At 37.2% G+C, this 27,270-nt stretch overlaps 1 protein-coding gene, 1 long non-coding RNA gene and 1 other non-coding gene across 3 annotated transcripts in view; 1 reads left to right on the top strand and 2 right to left on the bottom strand.

Moving 5' to 3' along the window:
• The window catches only part of LOC134741393 (uncharacterized), a 381,191-nt gene that overhangs the window by 110,991 nt on the left and 242,930 nt on the right, over nucleotides 1-27,270 (bottom strand). The window lies entirely within an intron of this gene.
• Nucleotides 610-6,817, bottom strand: LOC134741718 (serine protease inhibitor 3/4-like). The gene is made up of 7 exons (XM_063674612.1): nucleotides 6,679-6,817; nucleotides 5,664-5,864; nucleotides 5,182-5,280; nucleotides 4,530-4,667; nucleotides 3,386-3,598; nucleotides 2,016-2,163; nucleotides 610-800 (listed from the first exon to the last, which is right to left on the bottom strand). Exons 2-7 carry the CDS (start codon nucleotides 5,829-5,831, stop codon nucleotides 610-612), a joined length of 957 nt encoding a protein of 318 aa, XP_063530682.1. The 5' UTR covers nucleotides 5,832-5,864; nucleotides 6,679-6,817.
• Trnat-ggu (transfer RNA threonine (anticodon GGU)) lies at nucleotides 1,289-1,360 on the top strand. The gene has a single exon. It is a non-coding gene; the product is annotated as a tRNA-Thr (tRNA).

Genomic DNA, 27,270 nt, shown 5'->3' with positions numbered 1-27,270 from the left:
TTTATAAAACATATATTTGCGCAATTTGATCATTACAAAGCCGGATTGCCTGGACGGTGAAGAAATGACATGAAACCTGTTCAATGTCAGGGGATAATGATCTTAAGGCTATGCACGGGAGGTACGGTACGGAGAACCGTGCTGGGATGCAGGGCAGCGAATTCGAATTTAATGTATGGTGAATGAAACGAAATCTGTAAACAATCTGACCGTTACTGAGTTACATTGTAAAAGCCAGGAATCTTCTCTCGTAATAGGTACGCAATAATAAATATCGTCAGTTGGTCGACGAAGGCTCTTTCGTTGCTTGATTCAGTTTTGCTTTTTCAAAGTTTAACGGTTAAGTTAGTTGTAGTTCCCATTGAGGTAAAAAAATCCTAGAAAACCATCAAGTGCGAAACTGCGTCGTGCTCCAAGGTTACAATATCTCCACACAATTTATTATTTATTTTAGTTAGAACAACTTGTTTGGTTTTTGTTGTTTGATGTTATGCAGTTTACGTTTTATGTTTATTTGTTTAACCGTTATAAAAATATACCAAAAAAAATAGAATTGAATTTTGGATTTATTGTTTGTTGTTATACCTACCTAACGGTTTTATTTTGACTTCACTCCGGCCCATAGTAAATTCCGTTGAGCACTTGAAAGTTTTTTGTTGCTATTTTTCTCTTCGCTTGACGGACAGTCATAGTGACAGTAAAGAAGAACGGACCATCAACTGTGAAGTCCTCCAGGTGCACGGGAGGCGATTCTGGTTGCTCTAATTCCGGTATAACTTGCGGCGTTTCGGCAAAGCCCACTAAAATCACAACATGGTGGCGTATCATGTCTCCCATCCAGGGATCGAATACCGGTATATTTTCATACAAACAAATCAATTTCGGTATCTCAGTTGTTTATGTATATTTTTCCATTTCATTTAGGTGATTGTCCTTATTACCTAAATACCATTCTACAATATCAAAGAAATATTTCGAATGCTACGTGATATTTTGATTTTAAGTTCTTATACCGGTAACGATCCCTGCTCCCATTTAAACTGCGCCGGCTTTGATAGAACAAAGTGTGGCATGTCATTTAAACGTCATTCTTTTCATTTATATTTGAGGTGGTTTGCATTTATGGTGATACCTCATACTTTGTCATTGCAAAGTCTGTGCTGAGCTAGTGCGGTCCGACTCTAACCTCTAGGCTATAATTTCTGCGATTCGAGAATTTTGAAACAACTAAGAACATTTACATTTTAATTTGTGTTATTTCAAGTAGAGTCACACTACTATTTAACCGGACCGGATGGCCGAGCGGTTCAGGCATCTGTCCGGTAAACAGAGGACGCTGGTTCAATTCCAGCTCTGGACACTGGAGGCCTCGGTAATTTTTTCCTTCGTATGTAACATTTATATCGGTTTGCGACTTTAATTGTAGATATATGGAGGCATGAGGCAGAAAAGTAAAACATTGCTTTGAATCACAGGGCCTATATTTGAGGGATTATATTGCTAACTAAATATATTTTTTACATCGAGGAACATTTTTCTACTATAAACCAATATTATTATGAGAATTGAACAACTAGCACCAGTTTTAGTACTAATTAAATTTCACTCGATGTGTTCTATCATTGAAATGAAAATTCCCTCGTGATCGTTTAAAATTAAAAATATCAGTAATAGTAGTGTAGGATAAAAACCTTTGATACTCGTAAATTTCATTTTGGATAACGGTATCATAAGTACATTTTAATATACCTACAATCTACATTTAAATCAGTTAAATCTGTAAACTTTAAATACTTACTTACCTGAAAATATTTAGATCAGTACGGTTTTTACTCACTATTATTTGGCAGTGCACGACGTACAACCGCCGCGGACACTCGTGCCTGAGGAAGGATTCCCAAAGAATCCGAAACATGTCGCCAAAAGCGACCAAAAATAATAGTGAGTAAAAACCGTACTGATCTAAATATTTTGAAATATGTCTCACGATAGTTTAAGTTCGATTACTTACTTACCTGGCTTATTCCACCTGGGACTTTCGTCGATTTCTACGAAAACTTTTTGTTTCGCCTTACTAACGTACATATCGGGTCCAGCATCTTCATCTGTCAAGATACCATTCAGACCAGTGTTTTCCATATGAGTTGTCAGGTTAAGACCGATCTGTGCAATAAGGGAGGTATGGGCAAAATTATTAACGAGAGCATAGTGAAACAAGTAGGCTTAGGGCCACTTGCGCCATCCAGGTTTAGCCACTAACTTAGTGGCTAACCCAGGATTCGTGCAAGTGGCCTTTAGAGTGCTCACTCCATACAATAAAAACCCATTTATAATAAGTTTAAATCGAGCTTTGCGAAAACATATTTGTTATAAGATTTAAGCTTAATATCTATGTGAGTAAATATTAAGTTATATGCGAGTTTTGATCTTATTAATGACAAATATCGTCCGCCATTTTGTTTACTGTTTGGTATACCGGGTGTTTCCTGTAACAGGAGCATTAAATTAAGCTGTAGGCTGTACTCCTCAAACTGACCAACATTTGTTCAGCAACTTTTAAAAATAACTTGTGTTTTGATTTTCATTACACTTTAAAGTTTGTTCTAAGACGCAATGTATTGCAAAATTTGTTATGTTTAAAGGGTGACAAGCAACGTCAAACACACAGATGGCAGCGTACATTGAAAATAATATTTAATTAGTATGAAAAAGGTAAAAAAAAAAAAAAAAATTAAAAAGGTGCTGAACAAAATGCTGGTCAGTTTGAGGCGTACAGCCTCCAGTTTAATTTATTGCTCTTGTTACAGGAAACACCGTGTATAAGCATAAAATTACAGGTCTGTGGGTGGGTGTGGGTGTGGGTGGGATATAAGCATGAAGGGTAGAGAGCAATTTGATATACATAGCCATGATTTAAAATTGTGTAAAACATATTTAATCAGCTATTCGACAATAATACGTGAGTGACCCGGTTTAAAGTAATCTAGCTATTAAATCATTCAAATGTAACTTGATTCACACATAAAAGGTTCATGTGAAAGATTCTATTTCCTCCTCACCTCCTCAACCTCCCTATGATTTTATTGTTATTTCTCCAGATACTTAAACCTGCGTGAAATACCACGCTTTATGAGCAAGTCTGATGATTTTTTTTTTTCACATCTGTATATTGAAATTTATAAACACTTTATTCACATAAAAGATATATACAGTGGTACTACGTAAAGGAAATTAAGCTTAAATCTAAAATAGGTTATTGATAGTCTCAAAATTATATAGAAGGTAAGTATATATACTATAGGTAGGTAAGTATATATGCAAGAACTATATATATATAGTTCTTATCTGATTTATCCAATTTCGATACCTTAGATGACAAATTCACCTGCTTTAAATAAGGCGTCCAATCCAAGCACGTTTTTATTTTAAATTTCGGAAGAGCAACGTTAACGACTTTCCATTGCATTCTCTTATTCAATATCTCAATAAAGTTTGGATTTTTTGACATAGTGTTTAGAAGCTCGATAATGCTCGAATTGCGGTATGGTAACAGGAACGTCATGACCATATCAAATTGAGATAGATGTAAGGAAATAGCCTGAAATTAATACAAGCATTTGGTGATATAAGTAGTTACACAGTCAACATCAAAAGTAGCGGATGAAACAACGTACCAAAAGTATCTAACCACCCTCGAATACTTTTACAAACCGAGATATGTATATGTCTACAGTTCGCGATAAAAAATATTTCTGGCAATCTAAACCTCTACATACACAGACATATGTATTTAATCACATTTATAATCGGGTCTATCGTGAATTTATTTTGTTACCTTCATTTACTGATTTTTCGACACAGGTTTCACTGGTCGTGGTCGCGGCTAACTGACGTCCTAGCAAAATGTCAAAACAGATATTTGTGTGACATTTTGCTGTGTGTGTTTTGACATTTTGCTGGGACGTCAGTTAGCCGCGACCACGGCCAGTGTTGTGTCGAACGAAACGTCGGTAAATAAAGGTAACAAAATAAATTCGCGATAGACCCGATTATAAATGTGATTTAATATGTATTCAAAGCGCGAAGGTTTTAAATGTTATATACATAGACACTGATATTTTTGCTAACATATTATGTAATTGATAGTAGATACTTTTGACGCGTAGTCTGATCCGCTACTTTTAGTGATAATTGTACAATGCGGCTACAAAATTACCTATTTTCTTATATCTTTTGATAGTAAAAAAGATTACGATTTTATGTTAGGTAGGTACCTAATTATTAAAGTAGGTCATCAAATGGACATCGAAAGTATGAGCCTAAATTAAAATTTAGGTGTAAAGATCTTTATCACTGTGGTGGGGACCACACAGAAGCTGTAATTATCAACAGTCATTGGAAACATTTCTTACAATTGTTTATTTAATTTAACCTGCTTTTACCGTAGCTTTACTGCTGTGTTGCCTAATAGTGGGGCAGAAAAGTAGTGAAATTTTCGTCGAATTTAACAAGTGCCTACATGACATTACCTTAAATTTAGCATTTGGATCGCTCAAGAACAAACTTTGTGTCATTTTTTGCATCATTTCTATATTTATATTTTTTTTTCCACTGCGGAATTGCTTGCTTTTTGTTGAAGAATGCTCGAAGGGGGATTCCCAGGTGCCCTGAAGTTAAGGAAGGTTTTATACAGCATTAAAGTGGCCATTGTTATGTCTCTTTGTTTTTTGATATGCATATTGAGAGTCCGAGTATTGTACGCCAAATTCTGGCTGACTAATGTCTGTACTGTACTATTTATAACCACGCACATTCAAACAATAAATAATTTTTATTTGAGATAGGTTAAAAAAAATTGAGATTTATATCGATAAAGTATCTCCATATCTTTTGACTTGGTGTTTATGGGCAGTCATCATTATTAGCGTTTCTTGTCAAAACGAACAAGTGGAATGCAGGACCTGAAAGATTTTTAGTCCCAAGTATAGGTATTATTAGTATGGTAGGTAACCTATCAACTGAAATTATCACTTAAGCCTCATTTAAGCGGTTCAAGAACTTACATGCAATTTTCGTTACCTACATTGCGATATTTAGTGGATTAACTGACATTGTACTCTGTAGTTAGCAATGTATCGAATAATTCATGTTCTTGCTCCGTCTAAATGGGGCTTTACCTACCTTATAATGAAATCCATTAACAATCAATATAGAAGAGTTTTCGTCGATATCGTTTAAGTCCAGGATATCTTGTATACGCATGTATGTTTTGGAACTGAACTGCAAAAAACACAAGAATTGTTTACATTTGTTCACCTTTCAAAATAGTATGTAATTACATCAAAAGCAATTGGTTGTGTTTCCATTACTCAAATCAAAGGTATACCTAGGTATTATTACGTTTGCTGACATTTGTTTATTACCAACATGAGATTATTATACTTTTTATGAAACAAAGTTACTTTTAGCTACGAATATTTTATGTCCTATACACACATGTTTACATAAAAATGTCTAAATAAAAAAACCTCTATAATTAATGTAGACCCGTTAAGAAAATTTGATAATATTACAAGATGAAATACCTATATCGCAAAAAGTTGTATTGTATTCATTAACTAAAATTCACAATGTATTAATTAACTAAAAGATATAAACCTTACTTCTCGATTAACGTAAGCAACAGCATCTCTTCGATAATTGTAACCTATCTTAGACACCGTTATGCCATAAGCCTGGGAGCCCAGTATAAAATCATCGTCTATGTCATCTGTGTAGTTTACGTAGATCTTATTCAGCATGGTTAAATCTGTCTCCAATACGGGTGACATAGCGGGAAACAAGCTCGAGTAACAGGTTTTTGTCTGAAAATATGTAATTATTATTACGAGCCTATTGTGTCCCACTGCTGGGCAAAGGCCTCCCCCCTCTTCTTCCACTCCTCCCGGTTTTGAGCTACATCTGGCCAGTCGCTCAAAAAGGAGTCCAAGTTATCCCGCCATCGCCGACGAGGTCTGCCGGATCCCCGGTTTGACTCATGGGGCACCCACTCTGTGGTTATTTTGGCCCACAAGTCATTCGGCATGCGGCAGTTATAATTAGAAAACTTTTTCTAATCTGAATCACTTCAGAATATCCGGTAGTTCCGAAATTGTCTGACAACTGACATGTAGTGGGTTCCATTCGACACCCTTTTGGGAGTGTGTGTGAGGTCTCGACCGCGTTCCTGCTGTGGAGACTGTATCCATTCGCGCCTTATCAGTAGCAGTAACACACTCGTTCTCGGCCTCTCTCGGGGTCTCTGGACGAGTGTGTCCAGCCGGTATGAAGAATAACCCGCTTCGGAATTACTCGAAGGTAGCGTCAAAAGTTTATTTATTGGAATAACAAACAAAGCACAACTATTTTTACTAATTGAAGCCGGCCATACAATATATTTAGAAAGCAATTTTATATGATAAAGGGATAGAATGTGGCTCAAAAAATAGACATGTAATGAGTCTTGAAAAAAATGTTTCTTGTCGCTGCAGTCTCTCTAAACATGGCGTTCATATAAGAAATAAAAATAATTGGTCGCTTTAAAAACGCCTTTAGAAAATAGGGAAATATTCAAAGTACAGCATGTAAATATAAGCAATGCTTATTAAAAACATAATGGTCAAAAATAAATGTAGGTACCTCGCTGAGTGCGTGGATATCCAGTATCGATATAATTTCGTGTCTAGTGGTAGCTGAAGCAGCTGCTGCAAGTTTGCAAAGAGGTAGCCGAAAAGCAAACGATGATACCACTGTATTTTTACCTATTCTGTCTCTTAAAATCTTCTGTAAACACAATATTTTTTGAAACATGAGTTTAATCGAACGTGGAATTCCAATCAATTATTCGAGCGCGCTCGCGGCTTCTCTTAGCTTATCATTCGCAGTTATCAAGCTGATGCGTATGAGCGTGAAGCGCTATGCGCGTATATAGCGATGTTCCGCTCACACATTGGAGCGGTGTGCAAATCTGCATCCAATGTGAAGACCGCCATTAATGGCACAATCTAGAGAGAGAGAGTGAGAAAGAGAACTCGGCATAAGCGCCATGCAATTGGGGAGGGACAACGTGCCTGACCTTTCGCTGTCACATATCGGTTTTGTTATACAGTGATAATTCTGTGCATGGGAGGTACTATTCTATGTGTCACAAGAAAAGGATGACTTTAGGTTCTTGGTACACCTTCACCATCCAACGCCATCAACAATAAGGGTTTTCATCAGATAATGTCATATGGTCACGCTATAGCGATAATGACAGCGTGATAGTTTAGCACAATTCAGCTAATAAAGTGATCGTTGCATCGTTGGCATTGTGGCAACGCACGACGAGGTTTAAGCGCCGCTGGTTCTCAAAAGCGCAATGAAATGGTTTTGGTTTTCATTTATACCGATTTAATAGAGTCTGTTCGTAAAGAGAAGAGTCGTGGAATGTAATGGGCCCCATAAATTCCACGATGCTTCTCTTATTCATTGGATGGTTTTTTAAATGTACCAGCCAGTAACGTTGTATGCTGCCTACAGTGTCACATTCAATGGGAAAACATAAATTTTCCGTCAAACGTGACTGTACGGAGCGTAAGGCCTTGGTCGTCCGAGCGAGAACGACTGCTCCTGAACATTTAGAAACACACCTTACACACCATAACAAACGCCTCGGGCGACGGGCCGCTGCCCGCCGCGGGCGGCATAGTAGTACCTACGCTGCGTAAGGCCTGAGGCGTCAAACGGAGACCAAGACGAAGAGGCCTGAGATCCAGTATTGTCTTATTGTATTTTCTTTTCATGTTTCACACTAATACTAAAACATACTACTTAGTTATATACATTAATATGAATACTTTATCTTATTGCGCTTCATTTTCGTTTCTTCTTTTGGGTCGTATTTCTTAACCGATTCTCGTAAAACTATGTGAGCAGGTGCCATAATTAGACTGATTTATTATTGTCAATTATTTAATTGATATTCTGTCAATTATTTAATTGATATTCTGTCAATTAATTGAATAGGTGAGGATTATTTTCAAAATGGCCTCGCGAGTTAGAACTCACTCTACAGCTTAGGTACAGAACCCCTAGTGTAAATTTATTTCGATAACGTGACGTGCGTTCGCGTTATTTCAATTTTTGTATGGGATTTTGAACAGCGCGCCAAGCGGGACGTTTTGGAAACTCAAAATCCCATACAAAATGACACTTAACGCAAACGCGTACGTCACGTGACGCTATCGAATGAAATTTACACTAGGGGTACAGACATTAGTAATAAATAGTATACGCGTTCTAAACTCACCAAGTCAACTCCACTTAAGGCCGCTTTCGTGTGACGTGGATCCCAAATAGTACATAAAACCAATGTTAATATAACTGAAAAGGTTATGAGTAAAACATTTTCAAGTATTTACTGATATATTGGATTTTTATTCGTTAAAAAAACCGAATGAAACAGCCAAACATAATCAGTTGATGATTGGTTAATCAGTTAGTTATTTAAAGATTTAGGTTCAGAGCGAAAGTTGTTCAGTTTGTAATGTATACACATTCGCTTTGCGGAATATTATATCTAAGGGTTTAAAAAACACCCTGTAGTCAAGTTATAGGGTAAAGACTGGAGTATGAAGCAAAAAAAAGAAAGACCGAAATAAGGAAAATGAAATACGAGTAGATGGCATAAACTTGATTAAAATATAAAAAAAATATAGCTACCAAAACTAACTGAATCCATTTCCTCGTTCGCGCCAGCGTTATATTTTGTAAGAGTTGTAAAACCGTTTTATTGTCCAACAAAACAAATTCTACATCGATAAGCTCTCCGCACAGTATCGTAAAATCGGGATGACTTTGTAAAGAATTATGTAAAATATCATAAATCAAGAATAATGGTTGGCTGCTGAATTAAAATAAAATACAATTACTATGTGCAAAAACCCGTCTAGTGTTATATTAGACATTTATTTAGTGTAAAACGTAAGCCCTTTTTTAAAAATTGCGATATTAGCTTGAGATCATTCTGCGAAATACCTAAGCGTCCTGACAGCCTCCATAGCTCAGTTGGTACTTGGTAGCAGAGATCGGACCGATGTTCCGAAAGGTCGCTGAAAGGTGAATTTTTAGATTTTTTCTTTATTATAAAATAAATCGCTCGCAGACATTTCTACTTGATAAAAATTTGTTTATGCGACTGTATTTGAGTCCATAACCGCTAAGACAGAAGGTTCACATTCGTTTAAAAAAATCGACAATAGTCGCCACCCGTACTGAGGCCTGACTTTGCTAGTGATGAACCCGCTCGACACCCGTAAAGAGTTAAAATTATAAATTAAACAGCTTTACGTACAAATAATACAAATAGAGGTAACAAAATAGTGACGATCCGTTTAAGGGCATTTTCGGTATAGTATTCTAATTAGGGAAAAGTAGAAGAAAACATTTTTTGACGCGAAAAATGTTTGGCCTCTGTATTTGGCTGACTTGGACGACACTTTTCTCGTAAAAAATTTATTCTTCTACTTTTTCCTAATCAGATGACGATACCGATCCTAAAACGGATTCCCAATATTTTTGTTACACGCTGTATTAATATTGCTTTTCTCCAATATTCTCGGAAATGTTCGCTTTATTGTATCAAAACTAGTATGGGAAGATGTTCATTAAGTCAAAATCAAATTATAAAAAAACATTCGTATACTACAGTTTTAGCGGACGGGAAGTTATTACTGTATTGTTTTTTACCTTTTAAAAGCATGTTTAGACTAAGAAATCAATGTATACAGCTAATATAACGCGTAAAAAAAGGATAACGCAAGGTGTTTTCGAAGTGTCTTAAATAACTTACTTTTTTTTAACCCGCAGGCAGCACAGCGCGATGCGTTTATAAACTGTTTAAAGTACCTATATTCTCGAGTTATCGAATAATGATTATTTTACCTTGTTTCCTTGCATGTTTGGAGAAAAGCACTATATACGCCTCGGCAGGAATAGCAACTCGTGGATTCGTCTTCTTTGTCAAACTCTGCTTTGCAACTCATCCACGAATTGCGCTTTCCCGGCCTCTGCAATAATGTACTATTTAATTTAAAAACCTTTTGGAAGTTTGAAAACATTACTATAGGATTGAAGTCATGAGGCGCAAATGGATTGTTAACTTTGAACTTCTGACCCAATTGCACCTGAGCGATGCAGTTAAACAAACTAGTGTAAATTTCATTCGATAGCGTGACGAGCGTTCGCGTTTTGTCTATTTTTGTATGGGATTTTGAACAGCGCGCCAAGCGGGACGTTTTGGAAACTCAAAATCCTATACAAAATGACACTTAACGCGAACGCGTACGTCACGTCACGCTGTCGAATGAAATTTACACTAGGGGTACTGTTTCACAGAATAAAACGCATAGAATATACATTTAAAGTAAGTAAAACTACCACGCGGAACTAAAAGCGTGCCGCACTCAACAGATCCGCTTAGCATCTGCGTCTCAGTTGCAACGAGGAGTAGACTGATCAGCAAAGGATAGCGGTGATAAGATAAGGTAAGAAAAGGCGGGAGTGTAAAGAAGATAATGTAACCAAGATCGTCTCGAAGGCTTTGACGGCGAATCAAATAAGTCGCCGAGAGAGAATGGTAATAAAATTGAACCGAGCGCCTGGCCAGATGTAGCGGCGGATTTATCACTCGTTTGAGCGCGAGGTGCACAGGGGATTATGAAAAACTAGAGCCAAATCAGAAACAAATAAATTACTCGAAAGTGTTAACGTCGAGTACGTAGGGATCCAAGGAAACCGGGCGTTTCCTTACATTAAAATAAGGCGTTGACACGTTTAAAGCACGACTTAACCGAGTTCTTTTTACGGTTAAGTGCGTATTGAAAGGATGCGGGTCTGTAATGCCTAGATACTCGTAGACAGAAATTTTGCTAACGTATATTTTTACTGTTGCTATAAAATGCAACAAAAAAAAAAAAAAAAAACAAATAAAACAATAAACTGACCCCTGCCCGGCTAAACTTTTTCCGGCGTTCATTTTTATCTCCGACAGATGGAACAGAAACCGTATACATACGAGTATATAATTAGATGAGAGCTCTCGAGAGCTTGTTGGTTTGTGTGTTTTTGCAGTCAACAGATATGGTTGCGGGTTACAGTTTTATTATTGCGGGTTTAGGACGCCAGCGTCACTTATTAACTTAAGATAAGTATCGCGCTGTTATAATTTTGCCGATTTTTAATTCTATTTTAGAGTAATGTAGTTTACAATAGGCAGTGGGCCGGTTTCTGTAGTAACTATGGCGAACTACGAGTATATCTAGCTTTTCTTCCTCCCAATGTGCCCCAGTCCGGCCGAGTCTTCGCTCGCTTACACATTCGCCGGGCTGCATCCAATACGTTTCCCGGAATATTGTCCTTAACAGCTCCATTATATCGCGATAGATTGTGAGAGCGTCTCCGCTCTGTACCGATGAATATTTTGTTTGAACTAACTCTTTATATTGCTGCAGGGTGCTTTATTGAGTAAAAAATTCTTCTTTCTTTTCATTATTTTAGTGCAGGAAATCAATGTGATGCCCTTGAGATATCTTTGATGTTGATTTTTATGAAAGTCGATCTTGCGAGTCACCGTCTGCCGGAAATAAAATTGGATACCGTTTTAGTAGATAGGTTCTATTTAGTTTTTAGGGTTCCGTACCCAAAGGGTAAAAACGGGACCCTATTACTAAGACTTCGCTGTCTGTCTGTCTGTCCGTCTGTCACCAGGCTGTATCTCATGAACCGTGATAGCTAGACAGTTGAAATTTTTACAGAAGATGTAATTCTGTTGCCGCTATAACAACAAATACTATAAATAAAATAAAATAAAATAAATATTTTAGTGGGGCTCCCATACTCCCATACAACAAACGGTTTTTTTTTGCTGTTTTTGCGTAATGGTATGGAACCCTTCGTGCGCGAGTCTGACTCGCACTTGGCCGGTTTTTTGTATATTTTTATGCCATAGCCTAGTATACTACATCGCTTTCAGATGTTATGTTATTTATATCATTTATATCAATAATATTTGTATATGAACATTTATAGCTTTGATAGCATCTCTTTTCATTATCTTAGCTGAAAAAAATTACTGTCGTAAATTTGTATTGCAAGTTTTTAAATTTATGTAGGTCGTAGGTAGGTAGGTAGGTAGGTAGGTAGGTATTTATTTAGGTAGGTCTAAGCGATTTTCGTTCCACTCGTGCACGTTTCACGGATCCAAGGAATCGTATAAATATAAAAGAAGTTTGTTTAAATATAGCCAAAGCATAAGTGCAGGTAAATCTCTGATAAACAATAATATAAAAAGGGAAAAAAATCTTTCAGAGACAAATAACAGTTAACGGTATATAAAAGATCATTCGTGTGTACCTAATAAGTGCATGTTCTACATTCAAAAGGAACTGAAAGTTCATGAAAAAAAAAGTGTCAATTGTTGATGAAAAAAAAACAGGTGCCAATAACAGTGATTTATGGTCAATGGTCAGTGTATAAATTAAAATTTGCACCTATTTTCTTACATAACTTCAAAACCATTGATCATACCTTTGAAGTCTTGCCCTTCTATTTGACGTGTACGTGTCACACAATATGATATACAATTTTTTATGGTTTTTTTGCGAGTTATTTGGTCCAGTAGTTTCAGACCAAATTGGCCACACGAATTATCTTAAAAGGTTCCGTTTCCTTTTGACCTCAAACCGGACCCTAAAAAAACCCTGCTTGTTATGCTTGTCAAATATTTCGCCTTAAAAATTATCCACAATATTATCTACAACTTAAATTATTAACACATAAATAATTTATATGTTTGGCCTGTGATACTTAACGCCAATTTATCTCGTAGCCAGAGCCAGACTCGCCGTGTTTTCCCACACAAAAAGCACCCCTGCACACGTCTCCGCCAACAACATTACAATAATTGATTAACTAAACGCAAAGAGAAATAATCGCAATTCAGCGTTTCAGCAACTAAGGCGGGCCGCATACGGAACTTTCTTGTGGATGGTACATTTATTCAAAAATACTTAGGACATTATACACGGTGACAAAAAAATAAGTGCATTCCCGTTGCCAGGGAGGTTTTGGGATTATACTGAGCAACTTTTACTATGGGACCAAACCCGAAATCGCAAAAAAAAATTGGCTTTTTCATACGTTTTCGCTGCTCCATTTTCTATAGGAGGGTAAATTTTTTTTCGCGATTTCGTCTTTGGGCCCATAGAAAAAGTTGCTCAGTATAAATCCAAAACCTCTCTGGCAACGGGAATGCACTTATATTTTAGCCACCCTGTATAAAAACTGTACATATAATTTAAGGGTGATGGAGGGATGGTGTCCCCCGGTAAGCAATATATTTGCCTGTGTTGGGACAAATAATATAATTATAGCTGGCAGGACAGTTTGCTTCTCATACACTGAACCAGAGTAGGAGGTCTACCTCCTACTACCTATTAACTTACTCCTAAGTAACTTATTGGTATAGGTACTTGCCTGGCTCCGGCCAGCTAAGTTTAGCTAAAACTTTTATTATAATTTAAAATTTTTAGTTTTATAAGATTAATTTTAAGTAAGTAAGTTTGTGTCCTATTTTTATTTATCTAAGAAAAGATTTGCCTGTAGGAGAAGAACTATAAATAAAACAGATAACTAACACAAAATAAATTATATGTAGGTACTCGTAGGTATTGAAACAGCACACTTACGTTTTTTAAGTCAAAAATTGCTCGACTTCTTTCCCTCCATAACGAGTAGCTTCAACTGAAGCTGGTTTGCGTCGGTCAGCCAACAATTGCCCCAGTCGAGCAATATTCGACTTAGAAATATCGTTAATTAGTGACACGTTTTAATATAATTCATGTCTAATTCTCATGGAAGTTTTGTTATTAAAATTGATAAGAAAATATTTTTATCGAATTTTGCATCTATACCATTAAATAAAAACTAAAGCCTATCCCTCCGCAGCCGCCCTAAACCTTCGCCGTGCCAGGAAAAATGATTTATAAAAGCCAGCAGATTCCGCCTCCCTCTCGCGCCCCCATTTAACCCTATCGCCCCATCCTTATCTGTTCGAGTCCAATTTCACAGGCTGGTGACTGCTCCTGCAGCTCGGTAATGCCTCCATTGATTAAGAAGCCTGAATATTCATTCAATTATTACCGACGAGGTTTTCTGATGAAATCCTCATGTTAGTTTACGCTTGAAGTTTTTGCTTTTATTACATGTACGGGGGAGTATGCTGATTTCGAATCGTTTGCGGGGTCTGTACAGCTAACACAAGTTTGGCACTGACATAAACGCAAGCAGGAACATTACTTATTTTCTATGCATCTTTCTCGTACTGAAATATTAAATAGACGTTAGCGTATATGTCAGTGTTGACACTGTCAATGACTCGTGGTACGGGTACTGGTTAGCAGGCCGTTACAACGATGTTACTTTTTTTAAACTAAAAGTATGCAGAGAGAGACATGCAATAATTATTGGCAATAAGTATAATAAGGCAACCTAATCGCCACGGAATACAATATCTTCTGTGGTAATGGTAAGTGTATAATTATATGCCACAGATTTGGTTTTCCTCCTCCCGCCAAAAACGTCCTGAATATAGAGGATTCAGTCTCTTCTTTTGATTTTCTTTTGATGTGGTTTATATTAAATACTCCCTCGTCCCTGCTACCGAAAAGTAATAAATGTATTGGATTTTTTAACAAATAACTTCTCTATATTAAATACTGACATTTTTATTTGTGTACATTGAAATCTTGCTTTCGGTAGTACGAGTACCTAAACGTAAGAATTGGCGAGATATAATGCCCATTATTATTTTATTTAGTTAAACTTTTTTTTTTGGCAATTTTAATGTTATTTCTACTCAACATCATGAGCTCTGATGAGAAAAATAGTCAAAATGTCCATACATTTTTCGATCCTTCCATTTCGTTACCGTCGTACAGTCTATGTAAAATGGTAACGGAATGAAAAAAATCTTGGGACGCTTTTTTATCCTAACAGGATCGAAAGAGCTCGTGATATAGAATATCCAAAAAAGAGTCGTGTTCAACTTTAAATAAAATGGCCCAATTAATTTTTAAAATGAGACGACCGTTGGATCTGAGGGCCTACCGCGAACCACGTTCGACGTGTTGCCTCTCAGTCGCACTTGTAAATTCGTCCGTAAGTGTGACAGGGAAGCAACACGTGATGCACTTTCGTTGAAGCTGAAAAAAGCATCAAAAGTTTACGAGCTGTTTCTCTGTTTCTTCTGTTTCAAGGAAAAATCCTTGATAGCTTGTATGGTCGGCAACGTGTTATAAGTCCACTAGAGTTGCATGCGACCGCCCATGGCTGCTGTGCGGTGGCTACTTATTAAGGTGACTGTCCATTTGTGACTGCCGCTGCACTGCAGTTGCGACGTTACGCGGTCCAGCACTACTGTAGCAGCACGACTGCTGCTGTTGCGGCGTGCAGTCGCGACAGCGTTAGTTGATGGCTTGTCAATGTCAAGTCATATAATGTCAGACGTACAAATAAAATACTTATTTTAGTTTTGTATTTTTTACGAGAAGAAGCGAGTGACGATAATGCTACATGTTACATGAAAAAGAAGACCAGTTTGCCTTTCTACAATAGTACAATAGTCAGAGTCCGACGAAGGCAGCTACGCAATATTAATATAAAATCTGATATTTAATGGTGATCGTTTATTCAGGGAATATTGCCGATTAAATGAAAAGCAATTCAACATTGAATGAGACTTAATAATTGACGAAATACAACCAAATTCCTCAAATGAAATTAATGCAGAAGAAAAATATTATTCTTAACATTAAGGTAAGATCACATTGTGAAATTTTCTTCCCCATCCTCTTGCCTGAATGCGTGACCACCGCACACAGCAAGCCGACGCAAACGGGACTCATGTAGTTCGTGATATATACTACTTAATCCACCTGCATCAAGTATAGATACCTACTCGGCCGTCAGAAACGTGCGGCTGGATTTAGAAGTCTGTGATAAACGTCCCCTCAAAACCATGCCAGGTAGGCTCTTTATCAGGTCTTTCATTGATTTCTGCAGTGATTCGTGGGTTCCGGAGATGGCGATGCGACACGTAACAATAAATTATCCAATGGTGGGCAGACAGTCGTTCCGTATTAGCAAAGTATTACAGATTTATCTTTCTAAGTATTCATATTAAGCCAATTTTACTTTCTTTAGGTACCTAACAATGAAGTATGATGAATAAAATAATTTGTAAGAGCTATAAGTAATTGCGCAATTTACACTTCATATTGTCCAGTTTCGTATTTCAAACTGAAACACAAATTTAAATCTTATAATTCCTCTCGTGTTGCAGGTGTCCCACTCTTCATGATATGACCGCACCATCCATATAAAACTTGACGGGCGAGACAAGAAATCCTTAAGCTATTTCCCTCACCTTGGCCGATAGAAAGAACTTTTAATAATATTGTCTTCGGTTACCGCGATAGTTACTCATGAAATAAAACTATGAAAACGGATTATATCGCGTATATTGAATTTATAATACATCCCGACGTTTCGAACTCTTTACAGCGTTCGTGGTCAACGGGTGTAAAGAGTTCGAAACGTCGGGATGTATTATAAATTCAATATACGCGATATAATCCGTTTTCATAGTTTTATTTCACAACTTTTAATAAATTAATTTGAATAATAAATGGTTTCCTCGTGTTGGTGTAATGAAAAATTACGTGTTGCACTGTAACAAAGTTTGTTTAACCCTCATGCCTTGAGATCCCCGCAACTGTCAATATTCTAAATTTTAAAGCATTCGCTTCTCTCGTAGTTCAATTTTGTATCCTTTCGTACGTTTGGGTATCAATACCATGAGATATTAAACAACATCTTTGCCCCTTGTAATAAAAATTAATGATTGCTTCTTTTATTTAGCTCAGGAATGGCTTTGCAATGACAAAATGAGAAAGTGTCACCATAAACGACATTATATAATTATAGTTTGTCAAAGGACTGTCTCATTTCAAACATTAGATGACCAACTATACTATGATATTACGACTAGAGTTGCCAGGAATATTCGCAACTATTCGGTATTCGGCCTATTCAGCCACTTTGCCGAATATTCGGTATTCTATTTGCCTCTCTATCGCTCGTGCCCTGTCGAGCTTATAGGCCTTATGGCTATCTTCGCAAAACTACGAAAAAATATAAGAACAGTTTATATAATGAATTTATCATGAAATGTTAAAAAAATCACATAGGAAAATATAGGGACTGTCTCAATTGAAACAGACAGAGAGAATCATATACTATCTTTGTCTTGGGCTAGTATACTATAGCACCCAAAGGAAATGGATGAGTAGATTTTTGGTTGTTCTTATTTACTGACAGATTTGGTTTGCCCTTCGAGCAACACGGAAGGGAGTCGGCATTCGCACTATTTCCCCTCTGTCGAGGTACAAGATCAATTGTGCATGCATACAACTAGCGCGGTACGTACAACACACACCTCGTGTTGCACACAATAATTGTGTAATGCGCTCTTTATTATAAAGAGATCGAGGTGTGCAAGACTTGTCTTTGACGTGTGTCATTTTCTATGTATTTGTGTCATCATTAGAGATTGGATTTTGTAAGTAGTGAGTGAAACTGTGTGCACGTTTTCCTCCGTAAAAAATGGCAGAACGATTTGTACGGTAAGATATCGCTTGGGCTCCTCCCTTCCGACGTGTCGGAAGCCGGTGTTGCTCGAAGTGTTTGCCAGACTATAGTTAACTTCCGAATTTGACGCTCTCTTTTCGGACCTATCATTATAGTTTCCTGACTGGCTCTGTGACATGGCTCAATCTAGGAGGATATTACCAAACGGAGCCGCCACGTCTGTAATTTGCGGTACATAAACGTCTGCCAATTTTTGCGGGGGAGGGGAACGTCAAATGTATACGTAACGTCAAAATAGCCATGTCAGATAAACGTCAGTCCATACATTGTGTATGACCATTGGCCGACTATTTTCGACAGAGGGGAATGCCAATGGCTACTCCGTTTTGTTATATCCTCCTAGGGCTCAATATAGATTAGCAAAAAAGTTTACAGTAGGTACAGTCGCCATCGGATATATCGGAGCGACCGAGGTGCTAAAAATATCTGAACATGCACTCTAGCGCCTTGACAATAAAGGCGTGTTTAGATATGTGTGACCTCCTTGGCCGCCCCGATATATCTGCGATATATGGCGACTGTACCATCGGGATTCTTTGTCCGTGGGTGTAATAAGCTCCTTAGAACGTAGTGGTTATATCCTCTTTGCTTAGAACTACTAATATCTGTGACCAAAGATATTTCAGTGCAGGTGACAGATTTGACGTGCGGTCTGCAGCCGCAGTTGCAATAATACACCAAATACGCAAAAATGGCCATGCTACGTGCGGTCGGTCTTGTCATTCATTTTACTATGGAAATTGACAATAACACCGACGTGTCGGAGCAGTAGTGCAGCTGCGGTCGGGAAAACGTTAAAATCACCATATTACGTGCAGTCGATATCGTCATTCATTTTACTATGGAAATTGACAATAACACCGACGCGTTCAGGCCGCTGCAGTAGTGTCGGTGCAGTCGCGCAGCTGCGGTCAGAAATGGACTGTCACCTTTAACATCAGGCGGGCCGCACGTTTGTTTGATACCGTCGTGGTATGAAATATTGACGATATGTTATCGTGTCATGTTATCGTGGTAATACGTTACCTGGTTTTCAAAACCATCTGATAGTATTTAAAAAAATGCGCTCTATAATTAAATTCGAGCGATCCAATAACATCATCTCCACCAAACAGCAGTGTCCGCGGAGTCGATTCTGTATAAACAATTTTGATTAGGTTTTCATTTTGTTTTAAATACGGTAAAACGGGGTAGCTTTATGAAATTTTGAGGTTACTGTGATAATTGTAAAACGACCGTAAAATTACCGTTCATTATCTACTGAAACTGTTCGTGTAAATAGTTAGATTACTATATATATTAATGTTTACCTACTGTAAAAAATATCACAAAAAATATTTTGGCTTAAAAACTGAAATTTCAAAGTCGCCCCTGCATTTGGAAGTCACCCCGTTTTACGTTACCTTAAGTCGGCATACGCCTCTACACCAATGAGCATGAGCCGCTGACGCTGACTGGTCTGAAATGGAATCAGGAGTCGTTTCATAAGCTATGCAGTTATGTGCTGAGAAATGCCTGATGACATGACTCAAGGTCATCAGAACAAGTTCAAAACCGTATCAAATTGTTAAAGCATAATTGGCATCCGCTTCAAATCAGCGCACCAAAAAGTCCTCCTGAATTTAAAGAGGGAATTGGACCAATTCCGTGCCGGCATGCAAGAGCGAGCAAACTTATTAGCCGGCCGGGTTATCGGCGATCTTTCTTTACTTTTTGCAGGTGATCAAGCGTTGGATTGATGGGACGGCGATTGGCTCCGATGCGCAAGTGCGCGGAAATGGATTGCGCTGGGTTTGAGTTTTGGCGAGATCGACTTGATTTTGCATCCTTACGCGCTGGCCACGACATTGCGCGACTGGCTTCGGCTAAGGCGACAACCATAGGTTGAAGCGAGACACAGCGATTGGACCTTTCGTTCCCACCTATGGTTGTCGCCGTAGCCGAAGCCAGTCGCGCAATGTCGCGGCCAGCGCGTTAATCGTTACTATTTACGAGAAAAATATGAAGTTTCGGCACTATAGTTGTAATAATTTTTGTTAGAAAAAATATGGAAAGATATTTTTTGTTTTTATTTGTATCTCTACATATAATGCTTTTATATAACCCTATGATAATGAAGGAAAATATACTGCAGAATACAAAAATTAAAATATAATAGTCAGGGATGTAAAATGGACAGCCGGAGTTAACAAAAAAATGCAATGTGAAAGGTTGTGTAATGGTACGGAACTGTCACTTGGCTGCGGTTAAAATGATCACTGTTTAAGCAATATCTCTGTTTTTTTAAGATTAGCGGTCCGAAAGCAATCATGACTGAATATGAAACCAAGCTCCGAAACATCCGTATAGGTTTTAAATTGATTCCATTTTGGAGGTTAAAGGTATCAGTATCATATACTGTAAATACGAAAAAAGTGGCTTATTATAGTTATTATGTGTACAATCAGCATATTTAGCTTCCTACGGGTAAAAAAAAATGTTAAACACCAAAAACCGCGTTAAATTCCGCGAGTTTTAAGGCCAGATGGGAACAAAACAAGGCCTTTTTTGTTATTATTTAATAAATACTATATGGAAAATCACTTAAAATATTATTAACGTCCATAAATATACTTATAGATCTTAGGTAAATTACTTTTTGACCATATTTTTTCATTACTAGGCGTTATAACCCGATAGGCCTTATTACCCGCAGGTACTTTATAAGTATAACAAAATACTTCAAATGCTCTGATAAACCATTATAGCAATAAAATTCGAAAGACCTAAATATATTTCTAAATTACTTAAAAATGACATGAAATGGCAATCAAAATTTATTTGAATTAATCCTATTTAAAACCATGTAGGATGTTTATATAATGTTTAAATGTTCACTGAAAATTATTCAGATTTTACATAGGTACGATATGAATACGAGTAACATGCCAATCTCGCCTGTCTCACTTTATGAATTGAAATGGGCGGGACTGTATCATTTTTTTTAATTATAATCAAAAAAATTTTTTTAGAATAGAGAATAAGAAGAATACTCGTAAAGAAACCATTTATTGCCACACACAAAAAAAAAACTGGTCGTTTACAAAATACATATAACATAAAAAAAAATATTGCATGCGTGGCAAAAGGAACGGGCTACATAATATATGCTGCATATGTTTATCGCAATATTCCTTTAAAAAATCCCCAGCTTAACTTATAGATGTAGATGTAGTGTAGGGACGCCCGGCCGGAAGCAGGCGGGCTGTCGATCACGTGTCGCGTTTATTCAGCCCAGTTCCCTGAAGTTGGAGCTGCAGGTGTCCCGGCAGCATTCCCACACTATTCTCCTCACTTCAGCTCAGCTTAACTTATAACTTCAGACTTGTAAAAAACATGTTCTGTACGTAATCGCAGTCCACTGCACGATTTGAATTTCAATAAACTACAGCTTTGGCACGAAATGTATGGTTATCCGTGCGCAGATGTAGACTTAGGTAACTTTGGAGTTTGTAGGGTGGATACCTAGTCTAGAGGCGTATTCTGATCGTAATAATAGATTTTTAAAATTGAATGGCTTCAGTCCATTGGGACAATTTAGCCAGTATAAAGGTATAAGGAGCCATAATATAGATTAGATTAGATTAGATTAATTTATTTCTTATTGGGAATTACATGTCACAATGTATTTAACAATGTCACAATGTATCTAAATGAACTCACAAAAAGATCGTCAAATTGTAAAAAATAATAATTCAGTAAAATAATTAAAAAATAAATAAAAACAAACAAATCATAACAATAAAAAAAAATTAAAAGTCAAATACAGTGAGATAAAATGTCAGACACATATGCATGGCTACGTGGAGCTACTTGGCGTTGACGCCAGAACGGTGGATAAACTCGTATCTAGATTAATTCTTCATTATCCGCACACTTCCTCACTATTTTACTGCATAATAGGCTATTAGTATTACACTTTAAACGTTAATGAGTAAAAACAAAAAATATCACCAAGATGGCGGTCGACAAGCAACCCCCTTAATAGGTTTTGGCAGGAGGGGTTATGCCAATGACGATAATAAGCTTTTAATTGGATTTGTTATGGATATGATCTGTCAGTATCAAAGTGACATTTCTTTAACCAGACACGTCACTTTTCACACAAAGATCATATTCGTAACAAACCCAGATCCAACTCATAAACTGTTATTACATACAATCAAAATAGGTACGCCTGATACTAACTTCTGAGGGATTAAAAAGATTGTACGTTTATTAGACACCTGATCATCATCATCATCATCATCATCATGTCAGCCGATAGACGTCCACTGCTGGACATAGGCCTCCCCCAAGGCTCGCCACTCCGACCGATCCTGTGCCGCTCGCAACCACCGAATTCCCGCGACCCTCACCAGGTCGTCGCTCCATCTCGTTGGAGGCCTACCGGCAGTTCGTCTTCCGGTACGCGGACGCCACTCCAGAACCTTCCGGCCCCACCGGCCATCAGTTTTGCGAGCAATGTGCCCCGCCCACTGCCACTTAAGGTTTGCAACCTAACTTAACCTAAGGTTAGACCCTGATATTCTGTAAAAAAGACGGTCCGTTTTACCTATGGGCTTAGTGTATAGTTACGTTCGTTATAATTATCAATAATTGCAATACTGGTTCAACGTCCCTATGGAATGATATTTTATGGCTTACTTACTCATGAAAGTTTTAATCGGGGAATCCGTACCTATTCTATATATTTTTAGGGTTCCGTACCTCAAAAGGAAAAACGGAACCCTTATAGGATCACTCGTGCGTCTGTCTGTCTGTCCGTCTGTCACAGCCTATTTTCTCTGAAACTAATGGGCTAATTAAGTTAACATTTTGTATACATATGTAAATTTGTAACCCAAAGACGGACATGTAACGTAAACAAATTAATTTTAATCACGGGGGCCACTTTTGGGGGGTAAATGAGAAAATTAAAAAATAAAGTTTTCCAAACTATATTGTTTTACATATCAAATGAAAGAGCTCATTGTGAGAATCTTAAATATATTTTTTTAATAATTTTAAGATATACAGTTTAGAAGTTATTCAAGAAAATAGGCAAAAAATGACCATTCCCCCCCCCTTTATCTCCGAAACTACTGGGTCAAAATTAAAAAAAAATACACAAAATAGATCCCAGGAAAACCTATTAGAAATGTGCAATCAAGCGTGAGTCGGACGTAATTACTTAGTTTTTGATCCGACCCCTACGAATTTTTTTAACATTTCACATAAAAAATACGTTTAAATTGTTGTAATGTACGGAACCCTTGGAGCGAGAGTCCGACTCGCACTTGACCGGTTTTTTATGAGATAATCATAGACTTGTGGGTACTTACTCTTGGAAAAAAATGTTTGTTTATTTATTTAATAGGTATTTTCATATGCATACCTATCAACGTCTTTAAAATGACCGTCATCTGTTGTGTCTGATAGCAAAAATACCGTCAAATTCACAAGTAACTGGAATAGCGCGCCCGTTGTTACTTTTTAACGCTTAAACTCTGACATTACTTCTAAAAAATCTCTCGCCAAATAACTTCATCAAAACTGTCACAAAAACAAAACACTGCCGGACGTCCGTTGTAAAACCCTAAACAATAAATCCGTTGGCGTCCGAAGGGGCTTAGTTCCCCTTAGCTGGCCTCTTTGACAATTCCTTGGTCCTATCTTTTCGCTCCACTGGCGACTTTATCTCAGACTCTATTGGGCTCGATGGAAAATGTATGGCGGGTCTTAATGCTCGCCTTTGTATACTTATTTGTTTTTGCTAAGATATTTATTTCCGGTTATTTATTGGAAGTTAGCTTCAGATAGGGACGAATCGTGGTATGGTTAGTAATTCTACTTGTGATATAACCTTTATGTTTTGGTTTAACTTAAAATGAGAGACGGCGGCATTTTACGTCTAAAAATTAAAAGTATGAATAACTTTTTATTCTTCTTCTTCGTCTTTGCCTTTATCCCATTATTTGGGGTCGGCTCTCCTCGTTCTCATGCGCCAGGACCGTCTGTCCTGGGTTAATAACTTTTTATTATGTCTTACTATTTAGAGCAGGTATAGCGAAGTTTAGGTAATACCTATATTTTTATCTCTAAATACGCTTCTAAGGTTTGAAACCCATTACCTACTTATTTAACAATCAAAACTTTACATTAAGTACATATAACTTCAACATGTATCAATATAGGTAACACAGGAATCTAAAATATGTTTTTTCTATTATACGTAATTTATTTTTACATTATGTATCACTATTTTGTACACGGTGCAGTTTAATAATTAGCTTTTGATTCGCTTTACTTTGCGTTGTCTACAGGAAAGACGCGAACAAGTTAATCATAAAGTATGAATTGTCTCAAATGATTTTTTCGCCTATTTTTTTTTATCTGTTAAACAAAAGCCATTGTTCATTTTTGCGAGCGGTCGGCCATTGTGTCAGAGCGCGTGCCTAAGCTACAATGTCGTTTAAATAGCGGCTGCATTATGGTGGTTTTAAGGTTCAAATCTGTATGAATAAAATGTGTATGACCGCTATAACTATACACACACATTTACACAAAGCATTATATTAAACCCTGTCCACTGAATTATTCAACTAATCAAATTCATAATTGATTATAACTAAAAACAATGACTTATATTTAAATACGTATATTTGAAATAATCATAATTATTTTACACTCACTGTAGAATGCTTATATCAGATTTAAGCCTCATACGCACGAGCGCTTTTTCAACGCGCGTTAAAAAAGCGATTTAATCTACCCGCACGCTAAATTCGACACGCTTAAAGTCGAAAATCCAACAACGCTTGATAAAACGCGCCACAGCCATCGTGTAGATAAAATACACATGTATCCATTTGTGTCATTAGGACTTAGGCTTCTAAACATTTGCAATTTAAATATACCAACAACAAGTAAAATATTTTTTTCCATCACAATTGTTTAATATAAAATCGTACTTAATTGTTTCAAAATTGTTAGTTGCATTAAATTTTGCAAAAATAATTTATATTTTGTATTTTTTTCTTTTATCAGAGTTTAGAGATAACACACACAGACACATGTCTGTCATGTGCATATCATGTGTGGATAGATGTCTTAAATGTTACTACGGCAGCTGAAAATACGTATGTGAACACTCTTTGATAGAGAAAGATAGTCATATTATTGCGATTCCTATAAGAGGAAAGATAAAATAGTGTCATTTGTCTTTATCACCGACCGGGCATTTTTTCATGGTCGGGTTATGGTATCATAACAAGGAGGCGATGGCGAAATACCGAAATTTATAAGAGTGAAAGAGAAAAAGGATTATGCTGCCATACATGGAACTGTCAATTTTTCCGTGGTCGATACGTGAATATTATATGTCTTTCTCTTACCCCTGGTCGCTCGGTTTCTTGTCTATAACTACTTTTATATACTATGTATATGTTATTTATAAGCAAAATCGTTTTTTAATGATTCTTAAAATAACAAAAAATATGCAATCATTGATGTGACACTAATCGGTGTTTAAAAATGTTGTCACGTTATGTCCTCCTCCACGTATATGGAGGAGTGCGTAACGGAGCAGGGAGTGGAAGAAGAGAAAAAATAAAATGAAAAAGGGAAAAGTAAAAGTCTTTATTTACAGGCTTGACATAAAGTAAAACGTCAATAAGACACGCTAACAAAAAATAGAAAATGTAAAATAAGAGGAGTCTTCTTGGAGAATGCGCACGTTTGGAGTGGCGCGCAGTTAACATACCACCTGAGTACAGTCGGCCACAGTTGCAGCGCCCGCGCACACCACCGACGGCACATACAGGCGAGAGAATCCGCAAAGTAGATAGGATCCATTTGTGTGAATTTACGAATAACCTACGACCCTACTAGAAATAAAGATTCGCTAAATCTCAATCTTTAAGTTAGCTTCTGATATTTTAATTAAATTTATTATTGCACGAATCTAGATTTTTTTTTATTCCGCTCCTTATAGTTAGTGGTCTAGGTACAAATCGTGACACTGGCGTGGCGTGAGGCGTGCCGGTAAGGCACGCTGGAGCACGCGCTTGTAGAGGCGTGCCGTTAGCACACGCTAGTAGAGGCGCGCTGGTAGCCGCGCTAGTAGAGGCGCGCTGTTAGCGCGCGCTTTGGAGTTGCGCGCTGTTAGATCACACGCGAAGAAAACCACCAGACTTTGTGCGCGTGCAGAGAGCTTCCGCCAGACTTCTGCACTATTGCAGGTCGAATTATTTGGAGCGCAAGCGAGGGTTCCTTGATAGTGCGGGGCCTGGCTTGGCCCCGCACGGACCCTTATCACCGTTGTTCCTTTGTTGGAAACTGGTAGCAAGCTGAATTGTAAATGGCCGCTGGGCCGCTTATATAGCTAGCTCTGAGGGATTCTAGAATTTAATTTAAATTTAAACATAGTTATTAACCAGAAACAAATTTCAGATTAATTTTGAATAAACTACTCGAAAACAAAAACTACATGGTAAATAATTTAGAATAAATTAGAGGAGGACCTCCTCCACTTAGTTCTCGAGTGCAAAATCAACGAACAATCTAGGTTGGATCTCTTAAAAGAAACTCGGTGCTCTGCGGGGGATCTTCTCTTCTTCTTCCATCAAATCTTAAGCTCAGGGTTCACTACAGAATATAGTGGTAGATTTATAAGTTTTATCATACAGTCATTGGACCTTAGATTCGAATATTATAGAAACACTCCTCAAGTACTCCCAATTGTTTAAGTAACCTCTAAAGTTTACGTAACAATGTTATTATTTTTAAGCCGACTTAATCATAAGATGTATGGCTTATAAAATAAATAAGATTAAAAAAAAAAAAACAGTTTGACGGATTAAGTCACTCAAAGAAAATAAACATGTGAAAGAAAATTAATAGGTGAAATTTAGGTCAAATAGCTATGAAATTATAATAAAAACATGAAATGAATAGAAAAACAGCAAGGTAAGTTTCAAGAATTATGAAACTGTAGGCTAGGCAGAGGTCTCAGTATTCGCAAGCAACAGGAAAGTTCGCGTGAGCTTTCAGCATCTCCGTTACGTTACCCTGTGGATTTCAGATGCAGATCAAGAAAATAGTAATTTAAAAGGTTCGACCATTTGGATTCTTACACTAAAAACCAAAGAAGAGAGGAGTCACAGAGAAGTAATCCAAGGATTTTAATAACAAAACTTCCGTGAGACATAGACATATTAAATATATTAATAACGGGTCACTCACGTGTTTTAAGTCGAAAACGCTCGACATGTTTCACTCCGTACCGAGGAGCGTCATCAGGAGCTTGCGTCGACGGTGACGGACCGGCGCAGACTGATCCAAGGATGCAAGGTAAACACTACATTGTAAAGGACAAAATCCGGGCATGCATGATATGGTAAATCTTTTAAATGAATGTGCATTATCAAGCAGTACTTTTTTTTTTTAAATAATTGTGATTAT

The sequence above is a fragment of the Cydia strobilella genome, chromosome 5, assembly GCF_947568885.1.
Source record: "Cydia strobilella chromosome 5, ilCydStro3.1, whole genome shotgun sequence".
NCBI classification, from domain to species: Eukaryota; Metazoa; Arthropoda; class Insecta; order Lepidoptera; family Tortricidae; genus Cydia; species Cydia strobilella.
This window is presented reverse-complemented; position numbering and strand designations above follow the sequence as displayed.